At 42.3% G+C, this 26593-nt stretch overlaps 1 protein-coding gene across 16 annotated transcripts; it reads right to left on the bottom strand.

Annotated features, from left to right (window-relative positions):
• Positions 1–794: 794 nt before the first annotated feature.
• On the bottom strand, positions 795–26593 carry atp6v0a1b (ATPase H+ transporting V0 subunit a1b). 16 transcript variants are annotated; one of them, XM_070926492.1, is made up of 21 exons: positions 26477–26593; positions 26175–26253; positions 25836–25933; positions 24994–25140; positions 24826–24908; positions 23709–23835; positions 23540–23622; positions 22674–22767; positions 21599–21811; positions 20760–20910; positions 19668–19807; positions 19403–19566; positions 18043–18133; positions 17439–17557; positions 15255–15471; positions 13173–13280; positions 11017–11124; positions 9072–9089; positions 5933–6050; positions 5578–5749; positions 795–888 (listed from the first exon to the last, which is right to left on the bottom strand). In XM_070926492.1, exons 1-21 carry the CDS (start codon positions 26591–26593, stop codon positions 795–797), a joined length of 2541 nt encoding a protein of 846 aa, XP_070782593.1. The 16 variants fall into 16 exon arrangements, with proteins under 16 accessions (XP_070782593.1, XP_070782591.1, XP_070782596.1 ...); XM_070926490.1 differs by having other exon boundaries at positions 11017–11217; positions 25012–25140; XM_070926495.1 differs by having other exon boundaries at positions 25012–25140.

Here is a 26593-nt window from a genome sequence, read left to right as displayed (position 1 = left end):
CTGGACCTTTTAACGCTGCGTCTCAACTTGTGTCGACTTTCTGATTACACGGGAGGAAGACGACAGCTGGCCTTGCAGTGTTTTACATGAGCAGGATGAATCTTCAAAGGGTTTTTTTTTTTTTTTTCCCCAGTGCCTAAGTGTTCCATGCTGTACATATACGTAAGGGAGGGTGTGAGGTGGTTTATTTCAACGCTGGGTTCTGGTTCAGTTCCAGACACATGTAACCACAGTGAGAAAGGAAGGAGAGGCAACGTTAATGTGAACTGTGTATGTGATCTAAACATGAGGCTTTAATGATAATAATGGAGGAAAGTAAAATGCATTTCACGGAGCAGATGATTGTGGATTTTGCTTTCCATTGTTTTGCTAAATCTCCTGGACAGCTGTCTTGGCAAAAGCGCTTAAAAAGTGGTATCCTTTGCTGACATTACAGTGATGGCGTCTTGTCTACTTCCGCCTGCAACCCGGATTCATTCATCACGCAGGCCTCGCCAAATGTATTTGGTTATGGAAGTCTTCAAAGGAAAGCTGGCGGAAGAGATGCTTTGTGCTGAGTGTGGTGATGGATCTGTGCCACAGCGCTAGAAGCTCCAGTATGGGTACAACTGGGCACGTGCACTGGGAAAAAAAAACAACCCTTTATGCATTATGGCTGATATTTAAAAGTTTCACAAATGACCACTAGAGGGTGACAGAGGGCTGCACTTGGGCTCATGCACACACACACACGCACAAAAACACATACAGAGGAGAGAAGGGAAGGCTGGGGACGGGGGGGCGCTGAGGCCTGATCACTCGTCAAATCGTCCCTCCAGGATGCTCTCAAATGAGAAGGGGACAAACTTGAAGCCCTGGCCGCAGTAGAACTTGTTCTGGAACTCCACCCTGAAAGAGGAGGACAAGCAGGGAGAAACCGGTGGTGAAAACTGGGGTTTAACAATAAGTATGGTTAATTATATATTTAACACACATATATATATATATATGTACACATATCACAAGGTGAGAGTGTTTCCTGTTGAATATTATTCTTGGTAGGGTGAACTGAGGAAGATCCTTCTCATCATAAAATACATCATGAGTAATAAAATGAGCTTTGGACAGTGAGCTTTGGACAGTGAGCAGGATCTCTATTTAGTCCCGTCGGTGGCTCTTCTCACACACTTGTCCATCTAACGTACGCATATTTGACCCCTTGACCACCACGTAAAGGATAGCTCTGTCCTCTACTCAATATAACACTGGCTCACTTCATCCATACATTGCCCATGCTAACCCATGCTGCATGGACAGCACATTAAAGGTCCCATGTTCTGCTCATTTCAGCTCTATATATTTATGGTGTCTTGCCCACTTTTGCCTTTGGAAGTGGTTCTGAGAGGCTACAAGGTCCATTGTAAAGAAAACCTATATTGTAAGATGGATAAAAGTTGAGGTCAAAAGTTTTTTGTTTTTGAGCCTTAGCGATCAAACATGCTGATGTTCAGCAGGTATAATGTTTACCATGTTCGCCATCTTAGTTTAGCATCTTAGCATGCTAACACGTGCTAATTAGCACAAAACCTAGTACAGCTGAGGCTGATGGGAATGTCATTAGTTTGGCAGGTATTTAGTCATAAACCAAAGCGTTTTGGGGGTTTTTTTGTTTTGTTTTTTACAAATGTTGGTGTCTAAATGAGGAACAGTTACCTAAAGTTTTGGAATTGGTCCAGTAGATGGCCTCAAGATGGAAGCTTTTGTGTGTGTACATACAAAACCCGCAGTGATACAGGATGTACCACAGAGTACTGGTTCACTCTAACACGCGAGTATTGTTTCCATGTGTTGTCTGGGAGCACATTTTGTTCAGATAGACTCATACTGTTATTATTACCATACATAAAGTGTCTCTCCATAGCAAGATGCCCTTGATAGAGGGTTTATAAATCGTGACTAATGGCTTTATTAATGGGTTAATAAATAATGACTCACGTACTAAAGCTCAACTGATCAGTTGAGCATTAATAAGAACGACTTTAGGGTTGCCAATCCCAGTGGCTGATTTGGACATTTAGACCAAAATCCATTTATCAACCATTTATTAATGTTAAAAACCCTTGATGACTGTGGTATCAACATTTCTAACTGTATACTATACGGCTGAATTATTATTATTATTTGTTGATCACCAAATAGAAAGGATAAACACAAGCCAATGGAAGTTTTAAAATGTAAAGCAGGTAAGGTTACTAAGTTATAAACCCTTTATAAAGGTTCCTCAATAGAAAGTGGCAGCAAAACGTCTTTAAATCCACCAGACTGGTTCATCTACTTCCTGAACATGCTTTAATTACGCCTTAGATAAACTTTGGAGCTGCATGGCATTGGGGAAATCCAAGTGGAACTCTTGCAACTCACACGCAGGGACCCACTCTGCCCCTCGGCCCACATTTCTGGGCTTTAACAAGCTCCTTATTCCACAGTGAACACAGCAGATGCTTAGCAGTAAGCTAGCAGGAAGCTTAGCCTTTTCAAGTCCTTGAAGCCTTCACTATGTTGCTTGTCTCAGACATTTACACGACCCGCAGATGACAGCAGGATGTTGAACTGAACTGTGAGAGTCAGTGGACGGGGCTTTTATAAAGGAGTGCAGTGTGATGGTCTGCACGAGCTCAGATTGCTACGTGACCAAATATGGCTGCTGAGAGCCACAGTCGCTGACACCCCCTCTAATGTCTCTACCAATAAAACGAGACTCGGGTGCGCTGCCTGCTCATTCAAGGAAAAGTTATGTTCATGTCATACAGAAATGGAAGTGAAACAGCCCTTTTTAAACATACGGGTTCTGTTCATTTCCCCCAAATGAAATGGTAGCATACGCAGGGGAAGGCTGTAGCTCAGGAGGTGGAGCGGGTCGACCATTGATCCCAAGGTTCCTCCTGTCCATGGGCCAGTGCCTTGGCATGGCAGCTCATTAGGGTAGAAAAGCTTTATATAAATACAATCCACTTACAGGATGTAAGACAGACTTTTCTACAAGGGAACTACACTTCATTTCCTGATTCTTCTGAGTTTTTTGCTCTGTTATCAGAGTTTCTGGATTTTTCCTCAGCACTCTAAATTTACTCGCATCCACAGTTAGAATTGTGTAATTCTCAAAATCCTGACAACTCTCTGATGTCGGCATTAAAGAGGAGTGGATTATTATTATTTTTTTTCAGTTCCTGCTGGTTCCTGGCCTCAGTGAAGCGAGGGGAGTGCCCAGGAATGTCTCCCAGCCGTGGCAAATATTTGGCCTGCCGGAGCTGTGAGAGGGCAACACTTAAAAAAAAGAGGAAAGAAATGAGAGATCCTCTCATCTGCCTCTCCACACAGCTAAGGAGGTGGGGGGGGGGTAAAAATCCTCGTACCTAACACACACTACACTCAATTTACTCTGGTGTGTGTGTGTGTGTGTGTTTGGACAACTAACTCATCAGCATGTGTGTGTGAAGAGTGGACAGCAGAGCGGAGGGTCCAGGGTTGACTGCTGTTTACTTTGAACATGACTATTTCCATTCACTCACCCCTGTGAAAAATACTCCCACTACTCTTTTTAACCTTAGCAGAGACCTGTTGAGCCGACACGCCGCTGCTGCATTAACAAAGTGTCTCACATTCATACCAGCTCCGCACACTGGAGCCCGAAAGCTGCCCAGTATAACCACGGCCTCTTTCTGTAGGCCCGCTGGTGGCTTATAAATTCACTTGTGTTAGAGGAGATCACTGAGAGATCATCAGTTTGTGATTATTTGAGCGTTTAACTGTAGTAGATGTAACATGTTAGTTCGTCTCTCGATACTTTCTGACTTCCCTACTCTGTCGCTGGCTCTCAGACACAAGCCCATTGGCTTCTACTGAAGATGTAAATCTTTAAAAACACCTCACAAACGCATAGTTTCATTCTTTAAAAAGGTTCAGTAATTTCCTAAAACAGCTGCTCACTGTTTTTTTTTTAACAAACTTAATGCAAACTAATTTGTTGGGAACAATGTTTAGCTGTGGACTGACACACATGTGGTGCTCTTGAGAGTGTTTGGGGCAGCAAGACGGTGTGTGTGTGTGTGTGTGGGATTGAGTGAACATGTCAAAAGGCGAAAATAGATATTTTGCCGTATCCCAGCATACAACGTGTTAATTAGTGAGCTTTAGCAGTGTTGGGAGGTGTGTTTTTTTTCTCTTTGGACAGAGTCAGGCTAGCTGTTTCCTACTATTTCCAGTCTTTATGCTAAGCTAGGCTAAACATGTCCCGACTCCAGCTCTGTACTTATTTACTTACTAGTAAAAGTACAGTAGTTGTATTTTTTATTACTCTACAAGAATTGTGATTACAAAACCGCTTGTCATAAGCAAGCTGTTATTCAAATACTATAACAACAACTACACTAATACACTTTAACGTGAACCAAATATTACAGGTGTTAATTGCCTCCTGTTCAGTGGGACCTAAAAAAGGCGCCGTGAATTTTGGTATTTTTATGGTGGATATTCATGGTCCTCAGACAATCATTCCTTAATCCTATTTTTGGTGACTTTCTGACCTTTGACTTGCACCACTATCTTGACAAAATCTCAAATACTTGACCTCTATGACGACGTAAAAAAAACTTTGAACTTTGCTGAGGATATTAAAGGGCTGATTCGCCCCAAATTACAAAAAACATATTTTATAAATAGAAAATATAAATATATATATATTTTTCCAATTTGGATGGATCGAATCTTTACACTCTCACTCTCCCTCACAGTATATAGCTACTTGATACATGGAACTATCTGACAGAGAAGCTCAGTGTGTATATGAATCGGTCCCCATGTGCTTATAAATCACTGGATGCATATATATCACGTACTCTGTGCTGAAAGGGATGTTTTCCTCTTGGGAACATTTATCATCCATCACTTTCACAACACCTCCTCCTCACAGTTCCCAGCAGCACGTCTGCGTCCACATCGCAGAACACTGTTGCTGAGAATCCCGTCCATTGATATGATTCCCGTTAATACGTGTGTTTTATGAAGTATAATTACTGCGTGGCTGTATCACACGAATGCGGTCTTCTCTTGGATAAAAGACTGTATTCCATAATGTTTGACTTCCCTGTGTTTCAGCGCAGTTTACACTGGTGCAGGCTGGATCAGCAGGTGGTGCGAGGAGGCGATGGAGCCGGAGGGTGTGAGGTTATCTGGAGTCCTGCGCGCTCGCGGTTTGGGAAACCACTTTGGGTCAGGAATGTTTCGTGTTGCTAGCACTCCTCGTGTGCATGCAAAACTGCAGCTTTGGCAGAGATGCTCGGTTCAAGAGGTGAACAACGACAGCTCACTGGGTGCATGTTTTCTATCAATGTGGGATTCGCCGTGTAGGCGTATGAGAGCGTTTACTTTGTGCATGTGCATGTGATGTGTGTGTGTGTGTGTACATGGGTGATAAATAAAACAATAATAAAAAAAAAATAAAAAAAGGTGATGTGCTCACCTTGCAAATACGTACACATAATAGGCATTTATTAGCGTGCATGTGGGCTGTATGTGTGTGGGTGGGTGCGTGGGTCTAACCAGTGCAGACGCAGGGCGTGCAGGAAGGCTGACAGCCCCTCCATGATGAGCAGGATGGCAACAGTGAGGGTGGCAAAGGCCGAGAAGATGATGGACAGGCCAAAGAACCCACCCCCGCTCCGGGAGGACAGACCCAGGTGCATCACCATGGTCCAGAGCACCTCTGACAGCTCTGCACACACACACACACAGTGATGACAACAAGGTTTGCACCAAAATACACATACACTTCAGCATTACTGAACTAGCGTGCCTACTGTAGTCAAATACAAAACTATACCACGTCTTTGCATCATTTTGAAGAATATGTATCTTAAAGCTGTGCATGCTTGTGTGAGTGTATGCTTTTACTCACGTGCATGAGCCAGGCTGAGGGCCCAGAGGCGCAGGTAGGAGGCCGTGTTGGAGATGCATCCCAGACAGTACTCTATGGTGTGGATGGCCTGGTGGACAGCTACGTCACCAAAGTCAAACTGCGGCGGAGAGACAACATGGTTGGCGCACACAGCATGGCCATTGAGACAATTGCCATTTTTAAACCTTTTACGTAACCAGGAAGGTATCACTCAGCACTTTCACATGCACACAATAAACCAGGTTACTCAGAGGAACCGGGTTAAGAAGGCAAGCGCACAGCGCATACAGTAACCTGGTTGCTGTAACTCCACGCGTACATGCAGCGAATCATGCACCTTAATCAGCTTTCATCTGCCCTTGAATCACCAGGGCACCTGAGTGGTGGTAGTGAGGGGCAAGCGCGATAAGTGTTGAACTGGCAGCTCTCAGGTCACGAGCCCCCATCCCTAACCTTCAGGCTACCACTTGCATTCACAGTAGTATATGTGTATTCTCCGTGGTCACAACAGGGACATTAATCAGGTACTGCAGTGATGAAGTATCGCACTTCCGTAAAGCCTCGGAACAATAACGGGCAAAATTGGTGCAGAGCCAAGCTCCAAAAACACTGGATCCTAATGCAACTCAAGCATCTTGTCATTAGACCCACCCCCCAACCTGGGAAATAAACGTCTTTCAAACTCCATACCCTTGTTTAAATATAAAAATGAGAGTCTAAATCAAACAGCTTGTGTTTTAAACATACTGACTACCGTAGTGAACATCACTGGAGAGAAGAAAAAAAAGGCTGAAACAATAGAATTTCCAGTATGTCGTCATTTACACGTCATAGCTTTTGAACTGGGGTGTGTAACTTAACACTGAGAGATGAGTATCACCCAGCTCCGTAATTCTAAATGAGGCCAATAACAACAACTGTACTGTTGGTACGGCATGAACAGTGGAAATGACCTGGAATGGAAATTCTGTTATCATCTTAATGAGTGGCCCCTTTGACACCTGCCTGGGCCTTTAGCTCTGAAAACAAAGAGCAACGACGTCTGGCTTGTTTTGAGTTTGTTTCTTCTTTTTTTTTTTGTTTCCACAGTAGGATCACAGCACAGGGACTTGTTTGTGTATTGTAAAGCCAACAGAGTTCCTCCGTTCTCTCCTTCCTGGAGCAAGACTAGCCTTTCCTGTATAAAGCGGGCAGGGAGGGGAGTCATGGGAGTCTATTGCTCCGTGTTGCTCTTGTTGAGCTTGTCTGGTTTCCTCTTTCCATTCTCCTCTTTTGTCCTTGGACCCGTGATATAGAGTTCATGGAAGCAGGCCTCATTGTTCCCATTCAAAGGGTCTCCGATGCAAGTGGCTAATGAAAACAACACTGGCTAACATGCCGTAATGGCAAAATACACTGAGGCCGGTGGCTCTGATCAGTAATGTTGTGACCAAACATTTCAGCTGAGCAGAGTCGTGAGATTACACAATGTACATTTTCAAAGTACAAAGACTTTGGATTTGTGATGGAGTGGATAAATGAACGGCTCGGTCTAAAGACAGATTTCAGCATCCACAAACTACTTTGAAACTGATTTTTCTTGATACAGAGGCAAAAGAAAACTCATTCAAAGTTTTATTAGAACAATTTCAAAAACAGGGCTGTAAAGTAGGGTATATTTCAAGAGTTGTACTCTTGACTTGTCTTTGTCTCCAGATTGTTATGACCCAGACTTGTTTCAGTCTCTTCGGGTGTTATGCTTAATTGTTTTGTCTCATGGGCGTTTTGACCCGGCACTCTATAAAAACTTCGTATTTCACGTCCCGTGTTGTGTCCCTGATGCGGTCGTCTCGTCACTTTTTGGATAAGCTAACAAAACCATAACCTAAAAAGTTGTTTATTGACCTCATCTTTCTCTTAACCCCAAGATTGAACCTACAGGAGACCTCACACCTAACTGTAACCTCAAATTGAGATGATTTTTCTTTTTTCGTGATCGTCGGTTCAGAGTTTTGCTCCTTGTACTGATAGCACGGCTGCAACTGCGGCAGATTTCGCAGACTATCAATTTCCATGTACATAGGGAGCTAGGGTAGAGCGGGTGGGGGGGTCGATCCCTGTGTCATGTCGAAGTGTCCATGAACAAGACACTGCTGACACTGCTCCTGATGGAGACCAGCACCTTGGTCACCATTCGTGAGTAATGGGTGAATGAGACCTTAACCGTGAAGCCGTTCAGGCTGAGAAATAAAACTAGCCCGTTCTTGGCCACTCATTCCAACTTCCAAGACTGAGATGGTCTACGGCTGAGATGGTCATGGAGCTCGCCTGAGCATGCACTGCTACGTCCTGCAAAACCACGCCCATCCAGGTCAAATACCAAGTTTTTAGGGAGTCCCATTTTGACCCTGACTTGTCTCGGTCTTGTGGGTGTTTTGAGGCTTACTTGTCTTGTCTCATGGGCGTTTTGACAGAGACTGGTCTGGGCCTTGCGGGTATTTGTCTCGGCCTTGTGAGCGTTTTGACTTGGACTTGGACTCAAGTGTTGTGAGCATTTAAAATTGCACTTGACTCGGCCTTGTGGGTGTTTTGACTCGGCTCATTGCAGAAGAAGAGATGAGATGAGGTCATTTAAAGAGCGTCACTTTATCTGACACAGTGACCACCTCAAAAGGCACAAATATTGTGTAGGATTATCCCAGCGTAAGACAACATTATTAAGGATATTGAATAGGCACTGTTTAGTTTGTTTCAGACACACTGATTTGGACTTCACTCGACCTTGAAACTGCTCGTATTCGGGTTTGTCTCGGATTCTACTTCAGTGGTCTTGGCATCAGCTCTGTTCAAGGAAACACTCCAAAAATATAACTTAACAAGTCATTAAGTCATCATTAAGTAAGGAGATCTGACAAAAAGTTGAGATAGTTTAATTTTTAACTTACAGATTTAGATTTGTGACAGTTTCTGTCATAGACACAAACACACACCTTTACGGTCACACACATAAGCATGCCTGGTACTAGGAGGTGGACAGTATAGGAGTACAAGAGACTTACAATAGACAGTTCAAATAAAGAAAGACCACCAACAGGGCACAAACAGATCGGGCAAGACAGCATCCAGACATGCTAAGAAGATACCAAACTCAAGTTCTTACCGGTTCTTCCTCTGAGTGCTTGAAAGTAAGCAAAGGTCAAAGGTTAGTGGCAGAATTCACGAACTGCATTGATCCAGAAGGGTTCCATCTTTCTCATGGATCATTGTTTTGCAGTTTATTTCACTAGACTCTAGAGATCTGGAACCTGACCCAAGCCTAACAGGTCCCCAAAAAAAGGTATCGTGTTTGAGGTCGGGTTTGGGCCACTTTGTTGGGTAAAGCTTTGGGCTCAGGTTGGGCTCCGTTGGGGCTTTTTTCAAATGTAATTTGATAAGAAATTCCACTATTCCAATCATCTATATCCATTTGTGTCATGTGTTGCAAAAAGATACGCACGAGTGCGTGTTGGCAATGACTTGCATTAGCCCGGCAAGTTAACGATGGAATAAAGCTAAATATATATCTTTGGGTCTCCAGTCAGGCACGACTACAATTTGGCAGTAATTAGGTTCAGTCAGGTTGGATCTTAAAAGATAGATTCTGATTTTTTGAATGCATATCTTTATACGGTCTCATCCCATATGTATGCTGAAAGAGTTATCGGTTACATATTGTTTTCCCATATACCCGTTGTACTACAATGTACTGCATTTTCTTTAGTAAGTTGTCCAGCCAGATACTCTTACAGTAATTTGATACTCCGAACATTACGCAATATTAAATTCCATAACCCTGTTGATAAGTTCATCATACGCTTGGAACAATGATGACATTAAAGTTATGCAGTATGTTATCTCAACATAAACACTCAGTGATGTATTATGCAGGAGACCTGGGAGACACCAAACCTCTGAATCACAGATAGAAAAAAAACTGGGTGGTATTCTCAGATATTCCACTCGCTGGTTCTCATGAAAACCACCTCACTGTTTATGTTTCTGAAATGGAAAATCCATCTCTTATCTGTTCCAAACCATCCCTGCCCGGGCCTTTCTCTCTGCACGCTGTTGTGCCCACATCACCCCCCATCTCTCGTTACTACTCAGGAAAAAATACTGCGCTCTGATAAGAAGGTACAACAGGGAGTGAAGCATGGCGCTGGAAGAAGTGCTTTTTTTTTAGTTATGAACTTTTGACAGTCTGAGCCCAAATACAAGTGATTGTAGTGCAACAAAAACACCATTTAGGTGTTTGAATACCACATCCACCCCACCAGAAAAAAAAGATAACAGTTTTAATTACATGCAGGTACAGGTGCAATCAGAATCAGTATTAAGGTATGTCCCAAATCTACTGCTGAAATGATTAGTCCACAGCAATTTTGGCACTTGATTAAGGGTTTAAGTCAGCTATTAAAAACTCTTATGTAATATTTGTACAGTTGAGATGATTAATCAATAATGACAATAATCTTTAGTTGCAGTTCTACATATATACTTTTATTTTTTCCTGTATATTTACTTTCCAACATTTTATTTCGTAAGAATTCAAAGTGAAAAATGTAAAATTAGTCTTTAGTGTCTATATCTAATGCAGTCCTCTCTTTTTCTTTCTGTTAAAGGGAGCTGACATGAGGAAGCTCATGGGTGGATGATGTGTCAGCACCTCAACATCAGCTAAAAGGCACAGCAGGTAAAAGGCCAATGCTAAGAAAGAGGATATTTTATTTTAGGTATGTATTTCATATGTTTTGGCATACAGAGACAAAATTACCCATCAAATAAAGCTACAGTCAAAGTCAAGTAGTCATGTTTATTTCTGAAGTCTTGGGTTTCTTTAGGAAAACGAAGTTGTTCACTTTCAGAACACAAAGTAAAAATCTTGCACTGTCTCAGTAACATACAGAGAACACAGAGAATAGTCCAAGACCATGTGCCATAGTGAAAGCATAGTAAGAGTCATAACCCTACTCACAACGATACGCATTTTAAAATCAAACAAAATGACGGTCTGGAAGAGGATGGAATTTGAATCAGTGATGTTTGGTGATATTTCATGGGCTCACCTCATCTCCTTCCTCCGAGTGCTGGGAGAGCTGGTCGTGGTCCATGATGCCAGCCTCGTCCTCCGTGGGCCCGTTGCCCACCCGCACCCCTCCGAACTTCTGAGTGCCCTGTTGGGTGAGTCCGGTGCATGATGAGGACACGCCTGTTTGCTCTAAAGACTGCTCTAGATTCTCTGCAGGGGTTTCTTCCCTCTTCTGGGACTAGATACAAAAGCCACAAGAGCTGTGTCTAGCTTAAAGCAAGCCTTGGGTTGAACGCTTTCTTCTTCATGAACTCCAATTTTTTTTTGAGTAAAACAGGGCACCCAGCACAGAAAGTGAAGGCTTTCATTCTAAAATGAAATACATCCACCACTTGTGAAGCACTTTTGATAAATAAAAAGTAGGAAAAAAATCAAAATGCTCAAAGATACAGTAATTTACTGATATCACGGCTAGTAAAACAATATTGTTTTTATAGACTAAACCAGTATTACAGTATCAGATTGGGGTAACCATTTATTGGAGAGCAAGACAATCTCACTGGCTGAGTTAAACCTCAACAAACAGAGTTGAAGAGTCCATTTTGTAAAACTTAAACTTTAAGTTGAAATTGGCAAAGATGAAACTCTGGTCTAAATAGGACTAAAATCAACATGTCCTGTTGGATCATTGAGCTACCAGCAGGCTTGTCAGCAGGCTAGTTAGCTGGGGGTGGCTAATATGGATCTGGAATGTCAGCTAACTAATAACTAAGAATTTTAATATATTTAAATATTACATATATATATATATATTGATTTTAAATAACTTGATAACATAATGTTAATACTGCATTAATATAGTACTAATACTTCAAATGGAACTGGTACATTGTCAGGTGCCTGTGTCACGGTCTGTCTCTCTGTCCCTCCTCTCCAGCCACAGTCCCTGTTCCCCAGACCCCTTCATTGCCATTTTCCACCCATCCACCAGACGCCATCTGACTTCCCCTCCTTTCCTTATCACCTGACTGCCCCCACCCATCTACACACCTGCTCCCACTTCTCTCATCTGCTCTGCAGTCGCCTGGCCTTCCCCGCCCCCCTCCTCACAGTCTCTCAGTTCATATACCAGCCCAGTGATTGATCATAAAGCACAAATGCACACAGCCCGTATTCAGAAACTGTGCCTTTAAACGAACCGCCAGGACTTCCATAAGGTTGTGACCCCAGCAGGTCATCTGCTCCAGGCACAGCACCACCCACCAAGTACAGGGACGCTCATCCACCCGCTCAGTTATTGGAGCGCTGGAGGGTCCTATTCCTTGCTGCCTCACACTCACCAGCCGTGACAGCCTGATATGCATGCCACTCAAGTAGTTCAACTCATGAGAACACGTTACTGGTTCGTGGAAGGAAAGATATTCATCTACAATCCCACTGAAAATTAGACGAGAACCGGCAACAAAACAGCTGAAACAAACTGTGACAAAAATGCATGCGGCACACCAACTTTTATAAAAAGCTAATGTCAACAAGGGCCGTGGATGTTCGCCTCAGAATATTTAGACACACAAGGCACGACCAAAATCGGACTAAAATCTCTTCAATTTTGGCTAACTAAAGCTATAATCAACTTATTAAAATGTGACAAAAGCTAATATACTTCTGTCAAAAGGTTGAGATTAAATCTAATTCAAAATCAGGGCCAAGTTATGAATACCACAACAATGGACTCCTCTCATGAACATGCTAATCGTAATTCTTATTTAATTGGTAGTGCTCTTCAGTCTGATGGGACTGCATTTGTTTGGGGTTTAAGACAACCAGTGAGAACAATGCTGCTATATCAGGTATTTCAGGTCACTCTTATTTGTTGGAAATATAGCATTTTGGATGAGAACTCATCAAATATACAGGTAGAATAAGGATGGATACAAGAGGCTGATCATAAGCTGTTAGGGTGCCCTCCACTCCGTGGAGTGTTTCTGACAAATGTCCCACCAAAATACAAGCGTTTCCAAGGCAGGCTTTAAGCATTTTTCATGGCAACACAACCAACCACATTACACAGTACAATGTGCATTGAAATGAATGGCAGAATAGGAGTGAAAAGAAAAAGGTTAAACCAAAGGTTATAAATGTTATTCATCAAAGGTGGCAGTAAGGTTATAGGCGGGGGTCAGATTCACATACCAGGTGCTTTTTCCACAGGTGCTGACGCCGAAGCACCATAGTTTTCACAATCAGCATACAGGGTACACATGCAAGCGCAATCAGCACCAACAAAACCTGGATCCCCATCTACAGATTCAAACAGAGAGAGGTTAACGAGGTGTTGGTGATGTGAAGCAGTGATCAGAAGATGCTAATCCCCTGAACAGATCCTGGTCTCAGTCCTTCCTCTCACTGCTGGTACAGAAAAACCCTCCCTTTGCTTTCTTGCAACACATGTACTCGTTACAGTTATTTATTGTTTTAATCTAACAATAGTCATATGCTTATCTTATCTGATCAGGAAATTCACTTTAACCATGGCAATCTTTTGGTAAATTGTTAGTCTGACTGGTCCTCTGCGATAAACTTCCCTTTGGCTGACTTTTACATTCTCCTTCATTCCGCTCTTCTTTCCAATTTCTGTTATATAATACAATACAATACAAAAAAAAACAACTTGATTAATCCCACTAGGAGCAATATTTTTGGCTTGTTATTGCTTCAAATGAGAAAAAAAAAAAACAAGCTCTTGACAAGGGCTGGCCGACAGAAACAATATAAACACTAAATGTGAGAGAAAATATTCCCTCAATATCATAATGAGAAACTGATATGCTGTTGATAGGGTCCATTGCTTGAAATGTACCAACAGCCAATCACATTACAGAAACAAAGCTAGTTCTAACCAATCATATCAACAACATGGCCCGTTCCCTAAAAGAGGCAGAGCACACCACATGCTTTTGCTTTGGTATCAAAAGCCAGACGGACAGAAGAGATGAGCACATAAGGTGTCGGCACAGAGAGTGACAGCTCAACAGTCACGAGAATCTTAAATGTTAACAGCTGTTGTGGATAAACAAGGTAATAAGACATTGGAGGTAAAGTGATAATTTTGGCTACTAATAGCCCCTTTTGGTCACACAGAGGTTGCGACAGTCCAAAAACAGGGCTAGGCGACTTATAGTCCTGGAGGAGGGGAAGTGCATCATAGGTGCATCTTCTAAACCAACCACTCCAAAACCAAAACACACTGTTTAAAAACACTCACAATAAAGCACAATTCTCTTTGTGCAACTTGTCCATGTGCGTTTTAGAGTGGAATTGAATGGTGTTGTTGCCGGTGGAAAGTAAACCTCTACAATTACGGTTTTGTACAGTTGGAGAGAAACGCTACGGCAGTTCTCAACAGCTGTGGTTGCAACGGGTGTTTTATCCCCCACCCAGGAGACCATAAGAAGCCCATTCAGGCATTGGCAAAGGCGATGCACTTGAAAACTCATTTTGGACAAGCCATATAAAGGTGAGAATTCAGAGGTGCTGTCAAACAGTATATTTCGGTTTTAGGAGAGAAAAGGCTTCAAGGATGAGTGGTCAGTTTGGAAGATGTGCATATGGTTAACTTTCCCACCGTTTGTGTAAGGCACAGACGCTTCAATGTGAAGCATCTGGAACAGTCTCCCACGCAATAGATGAAATAGATTAAAAAATGCATCAATTGGAACCACCTCCTCCACTGCATGGGAGAAAAATTATTGTGATGATGATGATTTCCTTATGGCCCAGCCCTACTCTCAATGTGGTTCCCAACCGGGACCCCCATGTTGGGAACCACTAAGCTAGATGGAAAACTTAAGACCAAACCAGGTAGAGTGGTAACTAACACGTAACTAGCTGTGCAAAAGACTTCCCTGATAACATTTCCCTCTGACACTACATGTGGGCTGGAGTAAAGCCACTGTGGGTCTGGTAAAGCTTGCAACAGTAGTGTGACAGACTGTCCTTTAACTGGATGACCTGAGTTCAAGGCTCATGTAGCAAGAATAGCAAGAATAACTCCTACACAAGCAAGACACAAAATCCCTGCCAGCTCCAGTGCTGTTGTTCTGTAGCTGAGACTGACCTCCGACCACGAGAAAATAAAGTACATTTAATTACTATTAATCACTATTAGCTGCTGTGCACCTCTCTACCAGGGTTAAACAATACTAGTGCATGGGGGGGGGGGGGGGGGGGGCTGGGGGCTAGGAGAGGCAGAGGGGTGGATGAGGGAGGGAGCACCTGTCCCCTGTAGAGGGGCTTGCTGGTGGGGTCGTTGTAGTTGAAGAGACACATGTTGATGAAGTGGATGAGCAGGCTGGGCGCGTCCTTGGAGGTGAAGGCGTCATAGGCTGTCCACTTGTAGAAGACCAGCAGAACGAGGTAGCCAAATAGGCTCGTCATGAAGACGATCTCCGGGATGAAGCCCAGGAAGATGTTCAGCGGCTTCTTGAAGTACCTTGAAGTACAACACAGATGACGCAGATTTTATATTACCCCTGGCATTTGTTGAGTACTTTCACTTTGCTGATGTTGGCTTGTGGAGAGAATATTATCAACGGGCAGTTTCTCGTGGATGTGAAGGAGTTAGATAGCAATGGCAGTGTCAACCAGAGCATCTGCAACCTGACAAACCTGATCAACATGTCTCAATAACAGAACGTGGAGAGAGTCTCCGACCAGGGTAATTGTTTCATCATTCTCCATCAGTGTCATCATATCCATTCAGAGGGATATAATAACCCTATTAAACCTGAGGCATAACTCAAATCGTCAGTCAAATGTGATAGCTGCCTGCGCACCTGCAGTCACAGATCAATAATGAACTGGAGGATGACTTTTTGATTCCATCACCTAAAGAGTGATGGGGAGCCTGATTTCAAAATCAAAAAACATTGTATAATTTTGACAATATTGATGTATTATGTTGAAAACCTGTGGACATGCAGGCAAAAACCTCAAACAAATACAGCCGCAAGCGGCCATTCCGGGGTTCAAGCCAACATAGACCATTAAAAGTTGAAAGCTTTTGATATGGACATGGTCCAATGTGCATTTTCACAAATAGATTAAAGGTTTAACTCATCTGAAACTGTGTTAAAGAATATTTAGCCTCTCTTGGATAATCCAGATTTGACCAGTGCTAGTGTATAAGTGTTAAATATAGTGGTTTTTGATCTGGAAGGAGAAAAATCAGCGAAATCGCCATTTTTCATTTTTCACGAATAGAATAAAGGTTTCACGAACCTGTGTTTTAAAGAGTATCTGGAGTCTCTTTGGTAATCTAGTCCAGATTTGACCATTCTAAGTATAGTACGTTTTGATCGGGCCCTGGTCTGATATGGTCTAGATGTGAAAAAAGCAGTGAAATCCTCCTTTTTTACATTTTAGCAAAAAGAATAAAGTTTTCAAGGTCAATAAGAAAGGAATGCTCCAGTGCAAATGAATAAAACTCAGGACTATGATACCCTGTGATCTCCCGTCATACTGGAGTATTGGTTTCTTGAGACTTTTTAATGCTAAGCAGGTAGGACCACAGCAAATAGGCAGAAACAGCACAATCTACAGTTAAAATGATCAAAATTTATTTGTTACGTTTTTCAGTATGAACCTCTCCATTTCGTGTGCAATTCATCAGCAATCATAAATATGAAAGTCAAATGACTATGGCAATTTCCAAAGATTAGCTTGTGACATTATCAGCAAATGTTACACTGCCACAACATCCATCCAATGACATTGTTTCCATTATGATTTACTGTATATCCATTCATTAAGTAGCCTAATGATTTATGTTCCTGCAGACTGCCTGCAGAGTGACAGAAGAAGATATAATATTCAAGTTTGGCGATGTTTGGGACAAATCTCATTGACTTATGGCCGAATTTGCGCAGGCCCATGCACGTGTTTGGAACTGGTGGTGCCCCCTATTGAGCGATTTCAAAATAATTTTACGCACGTGGTTCAACTTGTTGTGAAACACATCCTGCGAGTTTTGTAATGTTTTGGACAAACGATTTCTGATTGATAGCCTGATTTGTGTTATGCCATGTCCATTTTTGGGAGTGGAGTGGAGACATCAGCCACTGTCAACTTTATGAGAGAGCGGAGTGTTGAGCAGTTGCGAGCGCGTAGGGAGGGGTTGTCACAGCCCTGTGCTCACGGGGCCGCAGAAATGCTCTAATTAAACGGCATACTTTAAGCTCTCTTTTTTCATTCTTGAAAACACTTTTGCCTTTAGATGTTGTCGGTTGCACGTCATTTAAAGGATACTGAGGCTAACTTATTTAGAAAATTACAATATATTACATGCCTGGTTAAGAGATGTAGTAACCATGGCATAAGCCTGTAAATAAAGTGAAAACAAAGAAATACATCCAAGGATTCAGGTGTTCATTTTCAGCATTGGTGTTGAGTAGCACTTACAGGTGGTTAAAGAGACTGAGAGACACCCCAAACACCATGTGGATGACGCCCAGGATCACAGACATCTTCATCTTGAATGAGTTGAGGAAGGTCAGCTTGTTGGTGGCAACGTTCCAGATCTGCGGAGATAAAACAACAAAACAAATGTTTGGTCATTCAGCTCACTGGTTCCTATTGAAGACATGCTGTAAATCTTAAAAAAAACAGCTCACAAATAGATATTTTCAGTCATTTCTTACTGAGCTACAGCTGTTCACTCTGGTTTTGAGCAAACAGGAGGAAATATTTGTTGCATTTGTTGGGGACTATTTTCAGCGGCGGATGAATCCACATTTTGTGCTCTAGTGAGTATTTGGGGCAGTATGTGGGACTGAGTCAAGATAAACTACAGTGCGTGTGTTCATGGTAATGAACAAACATGTCACCCAGTGCAACAGTGTGGCCCACTGATGTGTTTTTAATAGCTTTTGGACAACAATACCTGTTAGTAGGATACATTCATTGTTAGTTTGGGTCTTTTCGCACTTTTCATCAAAAATCGCACTGTGGTTCTAACAACTCCAGCTATTTATGTTTCTTGTTTTAGTGAGTGTGCAGTTTTTACCGGGTCAATTCCGAGTGGATAAGGCCCGTTGAACACACCAGGGACAGCTGGGTCTAACTGTAGAACTGCATTTCCATCAAGTGTCTCAAACCTAGGACAGACCAGCAGGAAATTAATGAATGCATCGAAATAAAGCAGATTATTTACATGCTACAAGTTTTAGAGGGGATAGCAACACATTTTAGCACATGAATCATCCACATACAATATAGTAGTAAGATAATTACAACCACATGAATGTCATTGACTCGTTATATAATGACACAACTGAGAGTGGGTAGACAATACCTGAGGGGATCTAAGGGGGTCCCTGCATAGTCATGCAAAATTTAGTTTCCTGACAATATGTGAATATTTTGGACAGTTCTCCGATATACTGAATTGATGGGTACAATCTGTAACAGTTCATTTTTCAGGTAGGTAATGTCCTAATTACTTCCTAGGAAGTTTCCTGGAAGCTGGAAAATAGAGACAGTGTTTATTATACAGCTTCAAATAATTATTTCCAATTAGTTGATAGCATAGCCTAAAGAGTCTTTTTGACAGAGCACAATTGAAGTAAACATAACACAAAGCAAAACTGTGCATTATTTCTTGATGAACTACAGTTTATCCATCCACCCAGTTCTTCAGTACAGTGTCTCTGGCTAGCGGGCAGGTCAGTGAGCAGGTCAGTGAGATTTTAGTGCAGATTTCTGTACAGACGCGATGATACTAAGCCAGGCAAGCTCATGGTGACAACAAGACATCAGGAAGTCACTACACCTGGCTGTAGTTCCAGCATGGAACCTCCCCAAAGCCACAAATTGTCGTTTTTACATTTCTGTTTGTGTACAACAGATACAACGTGTTAATACGTGAGCTTTAGAAGTGCTGGTAGGTGTATTTTGTCACTTTGGACAGAACCAGGCTAGTTGCTTTCCCCTGCTTCCAGTCTTTATGCGAAGCTAAGCTAACCAAACCATGCCCTGACTCCAGCCTACTCCTGTACATGTACACCTGTACACACAGTCATGAGATTGGTATCCATCTTCTCATCTCACTCTCAGAAAGAAAGCAAATATGTGTACGCCCCCCCCCCGTTCAAGACACTGAACCCTAAGTTGGGTGTGAATGTATGAGTGAATGAGACTTAGTTGTAAGGCGCTTTGGGAACCATGAAGGTTGAAAAGCGCTAGAAAGTGAGATCATTTACCTTTTATGTTGCAATTTTCATGGCAAATATTTACATACAGTATATATATAATTAGGTGTGGTGCTCTATTTCATGTCCTCTAAACTAGATTGAAAATACACTTGGAAAAAAATCAAAATCAGGGATGCGGGACACCGGTCCATGCACAGTTGGTGGCTGACTTACGTCCAGTTGGCTCCTTTGGGGCCAAACATGGGCCGGACGCTCCATCCAGAGCCGAACATGTTGAGCGACTTAGAGAAGCAATCATTGTAAATGATGCCGGTGTAGATGGAGAAGATCCCCATCAGCAGGATGATGTAACGACCAGCAAACACCATGTTGAACATCTACAAAGGCACACGACAACTTAGAAATATGTTTGTAGTATGTGTAGAGTGAGGTTGTAAAGCTTTATATTACTGTACTACTTGTTAATGTCTTACTGTACCTCGTTGTCACTCTTCTGGGAGAGGAGGCGACTCTCTCTGATGACCAGGTAGAGGGCGGCACAGGTCATCAGCACGCCGTGACCCATGTCACCAAACATCACCGCAAACAGGAAGGGGAAAGTAATGATGGTGTACGGAGCTGTACCAGGTGACACGCAGGAGGGGACCATCACACAATGAGGCTCAAACAGTCAAAACCACTCAAATATCAGTCAGTACTGACTATTGAAATTTCCAAGCTGAGGCTGGTTGACCAGTTTGGGGGGGGGTTTGCCTTGACAAGCATCACAAATTCTACAAATCAACCAAACACCTCAAGGCCATACTTTATGAAACAAAAAAAGCTGGTTGGTAAAACAAATATCAGAGGGGGAGGTGGAGCTAACAATTAAGCTACTACAGTATACTGTATATAGTGTAATGTATATTTCTACAGCACGAACAGCCATGGCATACTCACCTCTGCTGCTCTCACTTTCTCTTTTAAACACAAATACAGTTTTCATTCACTAATTATTTCCAATCAATTCCAGTTTTATAGCAGTCGAGCCACCATGAATGAAACTTGATACATCCGGCAGACTTTTCACATTAAAATCCTACCAGGAAATGGAGGAATTATTGATGGCAGCTTAACAGCAATTCAAAAACTGCAAGCCAATCAAAATAATTAGTGAAAGAAAACAGTATCACTCTTCGAGAACAGAAACTGAGAGCAGCGGGAGGGAGAACAGGGGTAAATTAGAAATAAAGGCCTATCTCTAATCCTGCTTCAAACAATTGCTGTTCTCTACCAGTTTTGGTGAAACTGACCAGTTTCGGACAAGTCCCGGTACTCAGCCACATACAACAGCCACAAAAATGAGTTGAACCCGCTCTTCTGACACTCAGTAATTCGTTTTGCATGATTAGGGGGTATAAAAGCGCTGAACAACACTGAACCAAACTGCTGATGACAGTGCATCCAGTTTCACGCAGGAGAGCCTTAGAGATTTCAAAAAGCACAGTCGTATTTTGTCCGACCATTTTGCTGCTGCACTATAACAAGTTTTAGTGATGATCAAATATAGACAAATGAATTCCTGTATAACCTGGGTTGATTTCCCGGTAGTTCCCGATGCCATAGGCGTCGACGATGTTCTGGAAGCCTGATGTGAACTTGTTGGTCTTGTTGAAGGTAGGTGGAGTTTGCTTGGTTTGCATCCTGTTGAGGATGGATGGCACCGTCGAGCCGCTCCTCTCCTGTCAAATAAAGCCCTTACTGATAAGCCCATGTTGTCGGGGTAAGATCAGTTGACCGACTGATGATAGTTAGTGGGTGGAAACTCAAAATAGTGCTATCACTTCAGTTCCAACACCCTAACAGGAAGTTTTGAGTACAGTAAACCATGTGATTCAAATAAACAAGCTAATATATGGAGTGCTGAGGTTACAGGACTACCTGTTCACTAAATTTAAATTGTCTTGCATCATTATTTATAAGCTTAAGAGTGTGACGTTCTCCAGTTTGCAGCCCATTATCAATGCCAGGAACTGCACATTCATAGGAGATGCCGTTTCCACAAGTACGTGCAAATAACAGTTTTATCCTCTTTTGAAATATGGACAAAATATGCACATCAAGCTGTAGAATCAGAGCCGCAGAGAGCTTGGAGTGAAAAGAGTCAATAGAGTCTAAATTTTACACAGGTAGAAGTAAAATTGCTGGTAAGAAAATAAGCCAAAATAAAAGCATAACACAGGTCAATAATATCTAAAAAACATTTTTAAGTTACCATAAGTTACTGAGTTATGTGCATGCAAAAACATTGTTGCCTATGACCTTTGGATGCAATGTGTAAAGGACAAGAAGAGAGACACACTACAAAAACAAGATGTGATCATTGTATATAAATAAATATACAACCAAACCGAAAAACCCCAAACTCACCGTTCCTCTGCGCAGAGCAAACTGGATGGAGTCCAGGTCTGAGACGGGACACCACACCTCAGCTATCAGACACTTCTGGGTTACATCAATGTTGCAGAGGTTGAGCGTGTGGTAGATGGCCTTCATCTTCCTCACCTTGATGAACCACACCCGCATGGTCTTGGAGGCGGCCTGCAGCACTCGCTGACGGTGGTCCTCTGTTTGGTTCAGAACCTACAGTAGCAGTGTGGAGCGATTTGTTTAGGATTGTAGATCCTTGTCCAGTCGACACTGGATGCTTGGATGGTGTTGGGCCCTGACAGTGCTCCCTGACCTGAGTTGAGGTGTAATGATGATGTCAGTGGTAGCCAAGTGTATCCAAAAGCCTTTAAGACTACACTTGTTGCTTATTGTCATGGTTTTGTGAGCTAAACAGAATGTGCAGTATTTGCAATGTCAACATGTTAAATGGAACAAATGGATTGATCTTACTGTACTGGGCCTCCAGACTCAGGTCATGTTTGTCACAGAGTTAGAATTTCTATGTAAAGCTGAGAAAAATGCTCCATTGAAGTAGAGTGCGATCCATTGTATGTGGCCGGCAGGCTCAGACTAGAGCAGACCTCTCAGGCAGACCCTGGGCTTTTTTCCAGGCTTAATAAGGCAAACTTTTGGGAACCACAACACTATGAGACAGGACAAAGGTCTTTCACAGATAAGAACTAATGCACAAGAAAACACCCGCCTGCACTATGAGGGCTTTTGTAATTTGATTGAAACTACATTTTTCAAGGAAAACTGAGCAGGGGCCTGAACACAGACATCCTGTTGAGCTCCGTGTCTGATTAATTTTCTTGTTGTTCAGTGAGCAGCAGTGTAACAAAGAGCACAAAGACCCTTTGAAAGAATTATTAAATAAAAAAAAAGGTGTAATGTGGCTTAAACAATAAACAGGCGGTACTCATAGGTCAACCACCACTGTGGAAACTGACTCTCACTTTACTCTTTTCATTTTATTAACCTTTTCTTGGTTTATTTAATGTGTGCGTAATACTAGTAATGGGGGGGTAAAGAGCCATTATACTGACAAACGTACCATCTGGAGGTCATCAATGCGGCTGTTGACTCCAGCCAGCATCTCCTTCCTCTCCTGTGGGGTCTCTGGACACGGGTACAGCGAGGCACGGAACCTGGGAAAAATACACCGGCCAACAGAGTCAACTTCACAGCACCCAACACATACCGTACTTTCTCCTGGTTTCCTTCTGTCTCACTCATGCTTATGATGCACACAGGAAAACACATGTAGTTCTTGTGCGATGGGGTTGACAAAAAAGCAGGGAGAGGCTCAAACAGTACACATTTTAAAAAGATACTCCAGTGATTTAGTGTTGCACAATAAAGTTGAGGACTTGAAAGATAAAAAAAAATAAAAAATGCTCAAAATCGAAGCAGCAGAGGCTGAAATATCCTGACTTTTAGTTCCTAATATGGCTCAAGTTCCAAAAACACTGAGCTCTACATTTCCCATAATGCAACCAATAGTATGCTGACTTCACTATATTTCTAATAAAAAAAAAAAGTCTCAACCTTTCTCTCAAAACACAAAATATTTTTTCCTAAAAAGTTACGCTCAATAGTTTATCATTGTTAACCATTTACCATCGGTCAAAAATGGTAGTCCAGGCTTGTCTACTACTGCTGTGGTCTATTACGACACCTGATTCACTAGTGTGGATAAACAGCATTGCTATGGATCCCTCTGTAGTTATGTCCTGCCCACACATTCTTCCTCTTATGTCAACCACCCTAAACTTTTTTGTTTAACCAGTAAACATAGCCGTATCTAAATGTATCATGTATCCTTCCGGATTGGCTTCAAAATTTCAATAATACAGATGCCACAATTTATGGACAGAATATATATTATATATTTTAGGCGTCTTCCTCTGCAACACCCACCCCTCACAGATCTTCTTCACCCTGTTCTTCAGCTGGTCACCTTGGAAGAAGATGATGAACACTGATTTGTGGACTTGGTCTCCCTGTTGGAAAGAGAAGAAGCTTCTTTGCACTGTTTCTTGGCATGCGTCTTTTCTGTTGTCTATGATCGTATGTTGTGTGCACTGACCGTGGCGGGGTCCTCCAGAGGGTCCTCGATCTCTGCCTTCCTTAAGAAGACGTTACCGCGACACACCCTCCAAAGCATCCTCTCAAACGTTGGAATCCTCTCCCTGCCGATCACTCCAGCCACAAACCTGCACGGACAGAACATGCAAGTGCTCAGAGTAGATAACCCAAAAGAAAACAGGCCACAGTACGAACACAGTCAGCCGTCTGAGTGGTAAAATGAACTGATCGTTTTATGTTAAAATGCTGATATATAAATTGCAATGAAAACTTTAATGTTCGTTCCCTGACATGTATTGTCCTCGTTCAGCAGGCCGGTTAACTAGCTTACTTGGATAGCTACCAGCTATTTTGGCAACACTGAACTTTTCCAGGTTAGGCACAGGGGGCTTGTAATCTGTCATAGTCCTTTGACCTTGCCACATGCTCCTGGAATTGGAGTTCCACTTTCTTCCCCTTTTTGCCTCCTTTACTGCTCTTCTTACATTGTAGGATCGTCCATGTTGCCAGACTGCAACCCTGAGTTGTAGGTAGTTGTATTCCTCTCTGTGGCCATTTTTCAATGGCGTGTAGCAGTGATCCAGAGTGTTAATTCCCCTTGTGGTGCAGTCAATATGTTGATGGTAGTCAAGCATGACCTTCTTAAGGTTATCCCGACTGAAGTCTCCAGCAACAATGAGCGCAGCATCAGGATTGCTGTAATGTATCAGACAGAGCAGCTTCTGTTTTTGCCTATGGGACGACCGATGGAAATTCCCTTTGTAGAAAGTGCAGTCTGCTTTTGATGATACTTTTAAATACATATGTTTGTTGATATCTTATTACATTTATTTAAAAAAATATATATTTGTGTGTGCATCAGAAATACATTTGTGAATCTTCTTTTTTTTTGTATGTGGATTAAAATGTGCGGATTATATATGGAAATGAATATTAAATAAATATCTTTGTGTGCGTCAGAAAATATTTTGTTTAAAATATTATTATATTTTGATTAAATCACTAACTAATTAGTCAAAACAATCTTCTGACTACAAATGTCTTAAGATGAGGATGTCCTACTTCCCATCAAAATATGTATTTGTGTGCAGTGTGTATTAGAGAATATGATGCTTTACCCCAGTCTGAGCGGGGCCCCGCGGCCTCCCTCACTGCCCTCCATCAGGGCTGATGACTCCTCCAGCAGGTTGGGATCCTCCATCTGTAAGACATTAGAGTTACTTGATCTACGGAAGCACAATCAAATTATCTATTGTGCTAATGGGTGTGTGGTGCATATGTCTGACAGTGTAATATAAGCGAACCTCATCGAAGAACTGCTGTGTTCGACGGAGGATGTGTTTGAGCTCCGTCAGCTCCAGGAAGTTCTTCTTCAAGGCTTCCTGGTTGGTGTTGATCTCTTTCAGCTCGTTCTCCAGCTTCTCAAAGGTGGCCTGCCAGTCACAATCGACACATACACTCACTGAGTTATTCCTGAGGGGTCTGCGTTTACCTCTGCTTTTACAATGTTTTGGCATTTGGCTAATGTCTAATCTTAAAGCAGGTACAGTATTTCCAATGCTTTGTATTAGCATCTCTCAAAGGAAGGTATGGTGGGCTTTTCAAACAAACCAACCAACAATCTGTCTGTTTAAAGGGCTGATGAGGTGGAGTACATAAAATTCACCCACTTAAAAACAGTTAGCTAAAATTTCCATCACAACTGTCGTTCTGGAATTATCCTCTTAAATCAAACCCACTGAAGTTCTTTAAAAAAAACAAAAACACTATAGGCGGCACCTTCAGTATCTCAGTATCTTTGGTTCTCTCTTTTACGGCCCCGACAAGAGCCATGTTAGCAATGCCTTGGAAGAGAAAGATCACTCTTCACAGCACGGAAGCGGAGAATTTGTCATACTGTTGGTGATGTTGAGTGGGGTGTTTGTGGAATATGACAGTTCCTCCCTACCTTTCTATCAAGTCAGCAGTATGCATGGGTAAACTCAAAGCCCTATAATACATTTAAAAATAGTGTATTTATCATCAGCGACGACCCCCCCCCCCCCTTTTGATAAATCTTCTCATTTCCTGACGTGTATCCAAAAAAAAAAAGACTGATGATGAGTGATAATGATTACAGATTGATTACCTCTAGATCGATCATGTCCCTGGGAAACGGCACCTCTGGATTTTCTCCAGTGTCCACAGTTGGGATGTTAGCTTTCTTGATCTCCTTCTCCACAAACCCTGTTCAGCACAGAGAAGCCATGATTCAGTATCTTACCAGATATGAGATGAAGAAAATCTTGATAGTTTTCTCACTGACACCCCTGCGATTTTGGGAGTGGTAAAAACCCACTCCATACATATGTAAAAACAAAAATATCCAAAGTGCATTCATGTGGTGCTTAATGTGACCAGAGCAATAAAGGATCAGAAATTGAAGCTGGACTGAGTCAAAGGAGTGTTCGTTTGTCTCGTTACTTACTCAGTTTCCTGTCCATCTCCTCACATCTCCTTACTTCATTCACAAACTTGCGCTGGAACACGTTTACGTCTGGATTCAGCTGCGGATGGAAAAAAAGGGGAAAAAAAATATTAATACACAATCATTATGGATATTTGGCTAAAACTCAAAGTGACTAACACCCAGGAAATTGTAACAGAAAACGCATGAAAGACAGGAAACGAGTAACACCACATGTCCTCTTCGGCCTCTCACCTTTTCCACTGGCTTCAGTGGAGTTCTACCACCAAGAAATGGCATAGCATAAAAACATTCATACTCACGTCTCTAAACTGGACCATGCCCAGTTCTCCAAGCTCGCTGACGCAGCAGTAGGCTGCCTCTGACTGGAGAAAGAGCTGGGCCAGGGTCATCTCCTCGCTCCTGAACAGTTCCCCCAT

Source organism: Enoplosus armatus, chromosome 20 (assembly GCF_043641665.1).
Source record: "Enoplosus armatus isolate fEnoArm2 chromosome 20, fEnoArm2.hap1, whole genome shotgun sequence".
Taxonomy (NCBI): domain Eukaryota; kingdom Metazoa; phylum Chordata; class Actinopteri; order Centrarchiformes; family Enoplosidae; genus Enoplosus; species Enoplosus armatus.
This window is presented reverse-complemented; position numbering and strand designations above follow the sequence as displayed.

Coding starts and splice junctions, on each gene's coding strand:
- atp6v0a1b (XM_070926490.1), bottom strand. CDS start 26,593: ATGGGGGAACTGTTCAGGAGCGAGGAGATGACCCTGGCCCAGCTCTTT. Junction 23,623..23,708: donor CTCTGGAGGACCCCGCCACG/GTCAGTGCACAC, acceptor TCTTTCCAACAG/GGAGACCAAGTCCACAAATC. Junction 19,567..19,667: donor CCCAGAAGAGTGACAACGAG/GTACAGTAAGAC, acceptor GTGCCTTTGTAG/ATGTTCAACATGGTGTTTGC.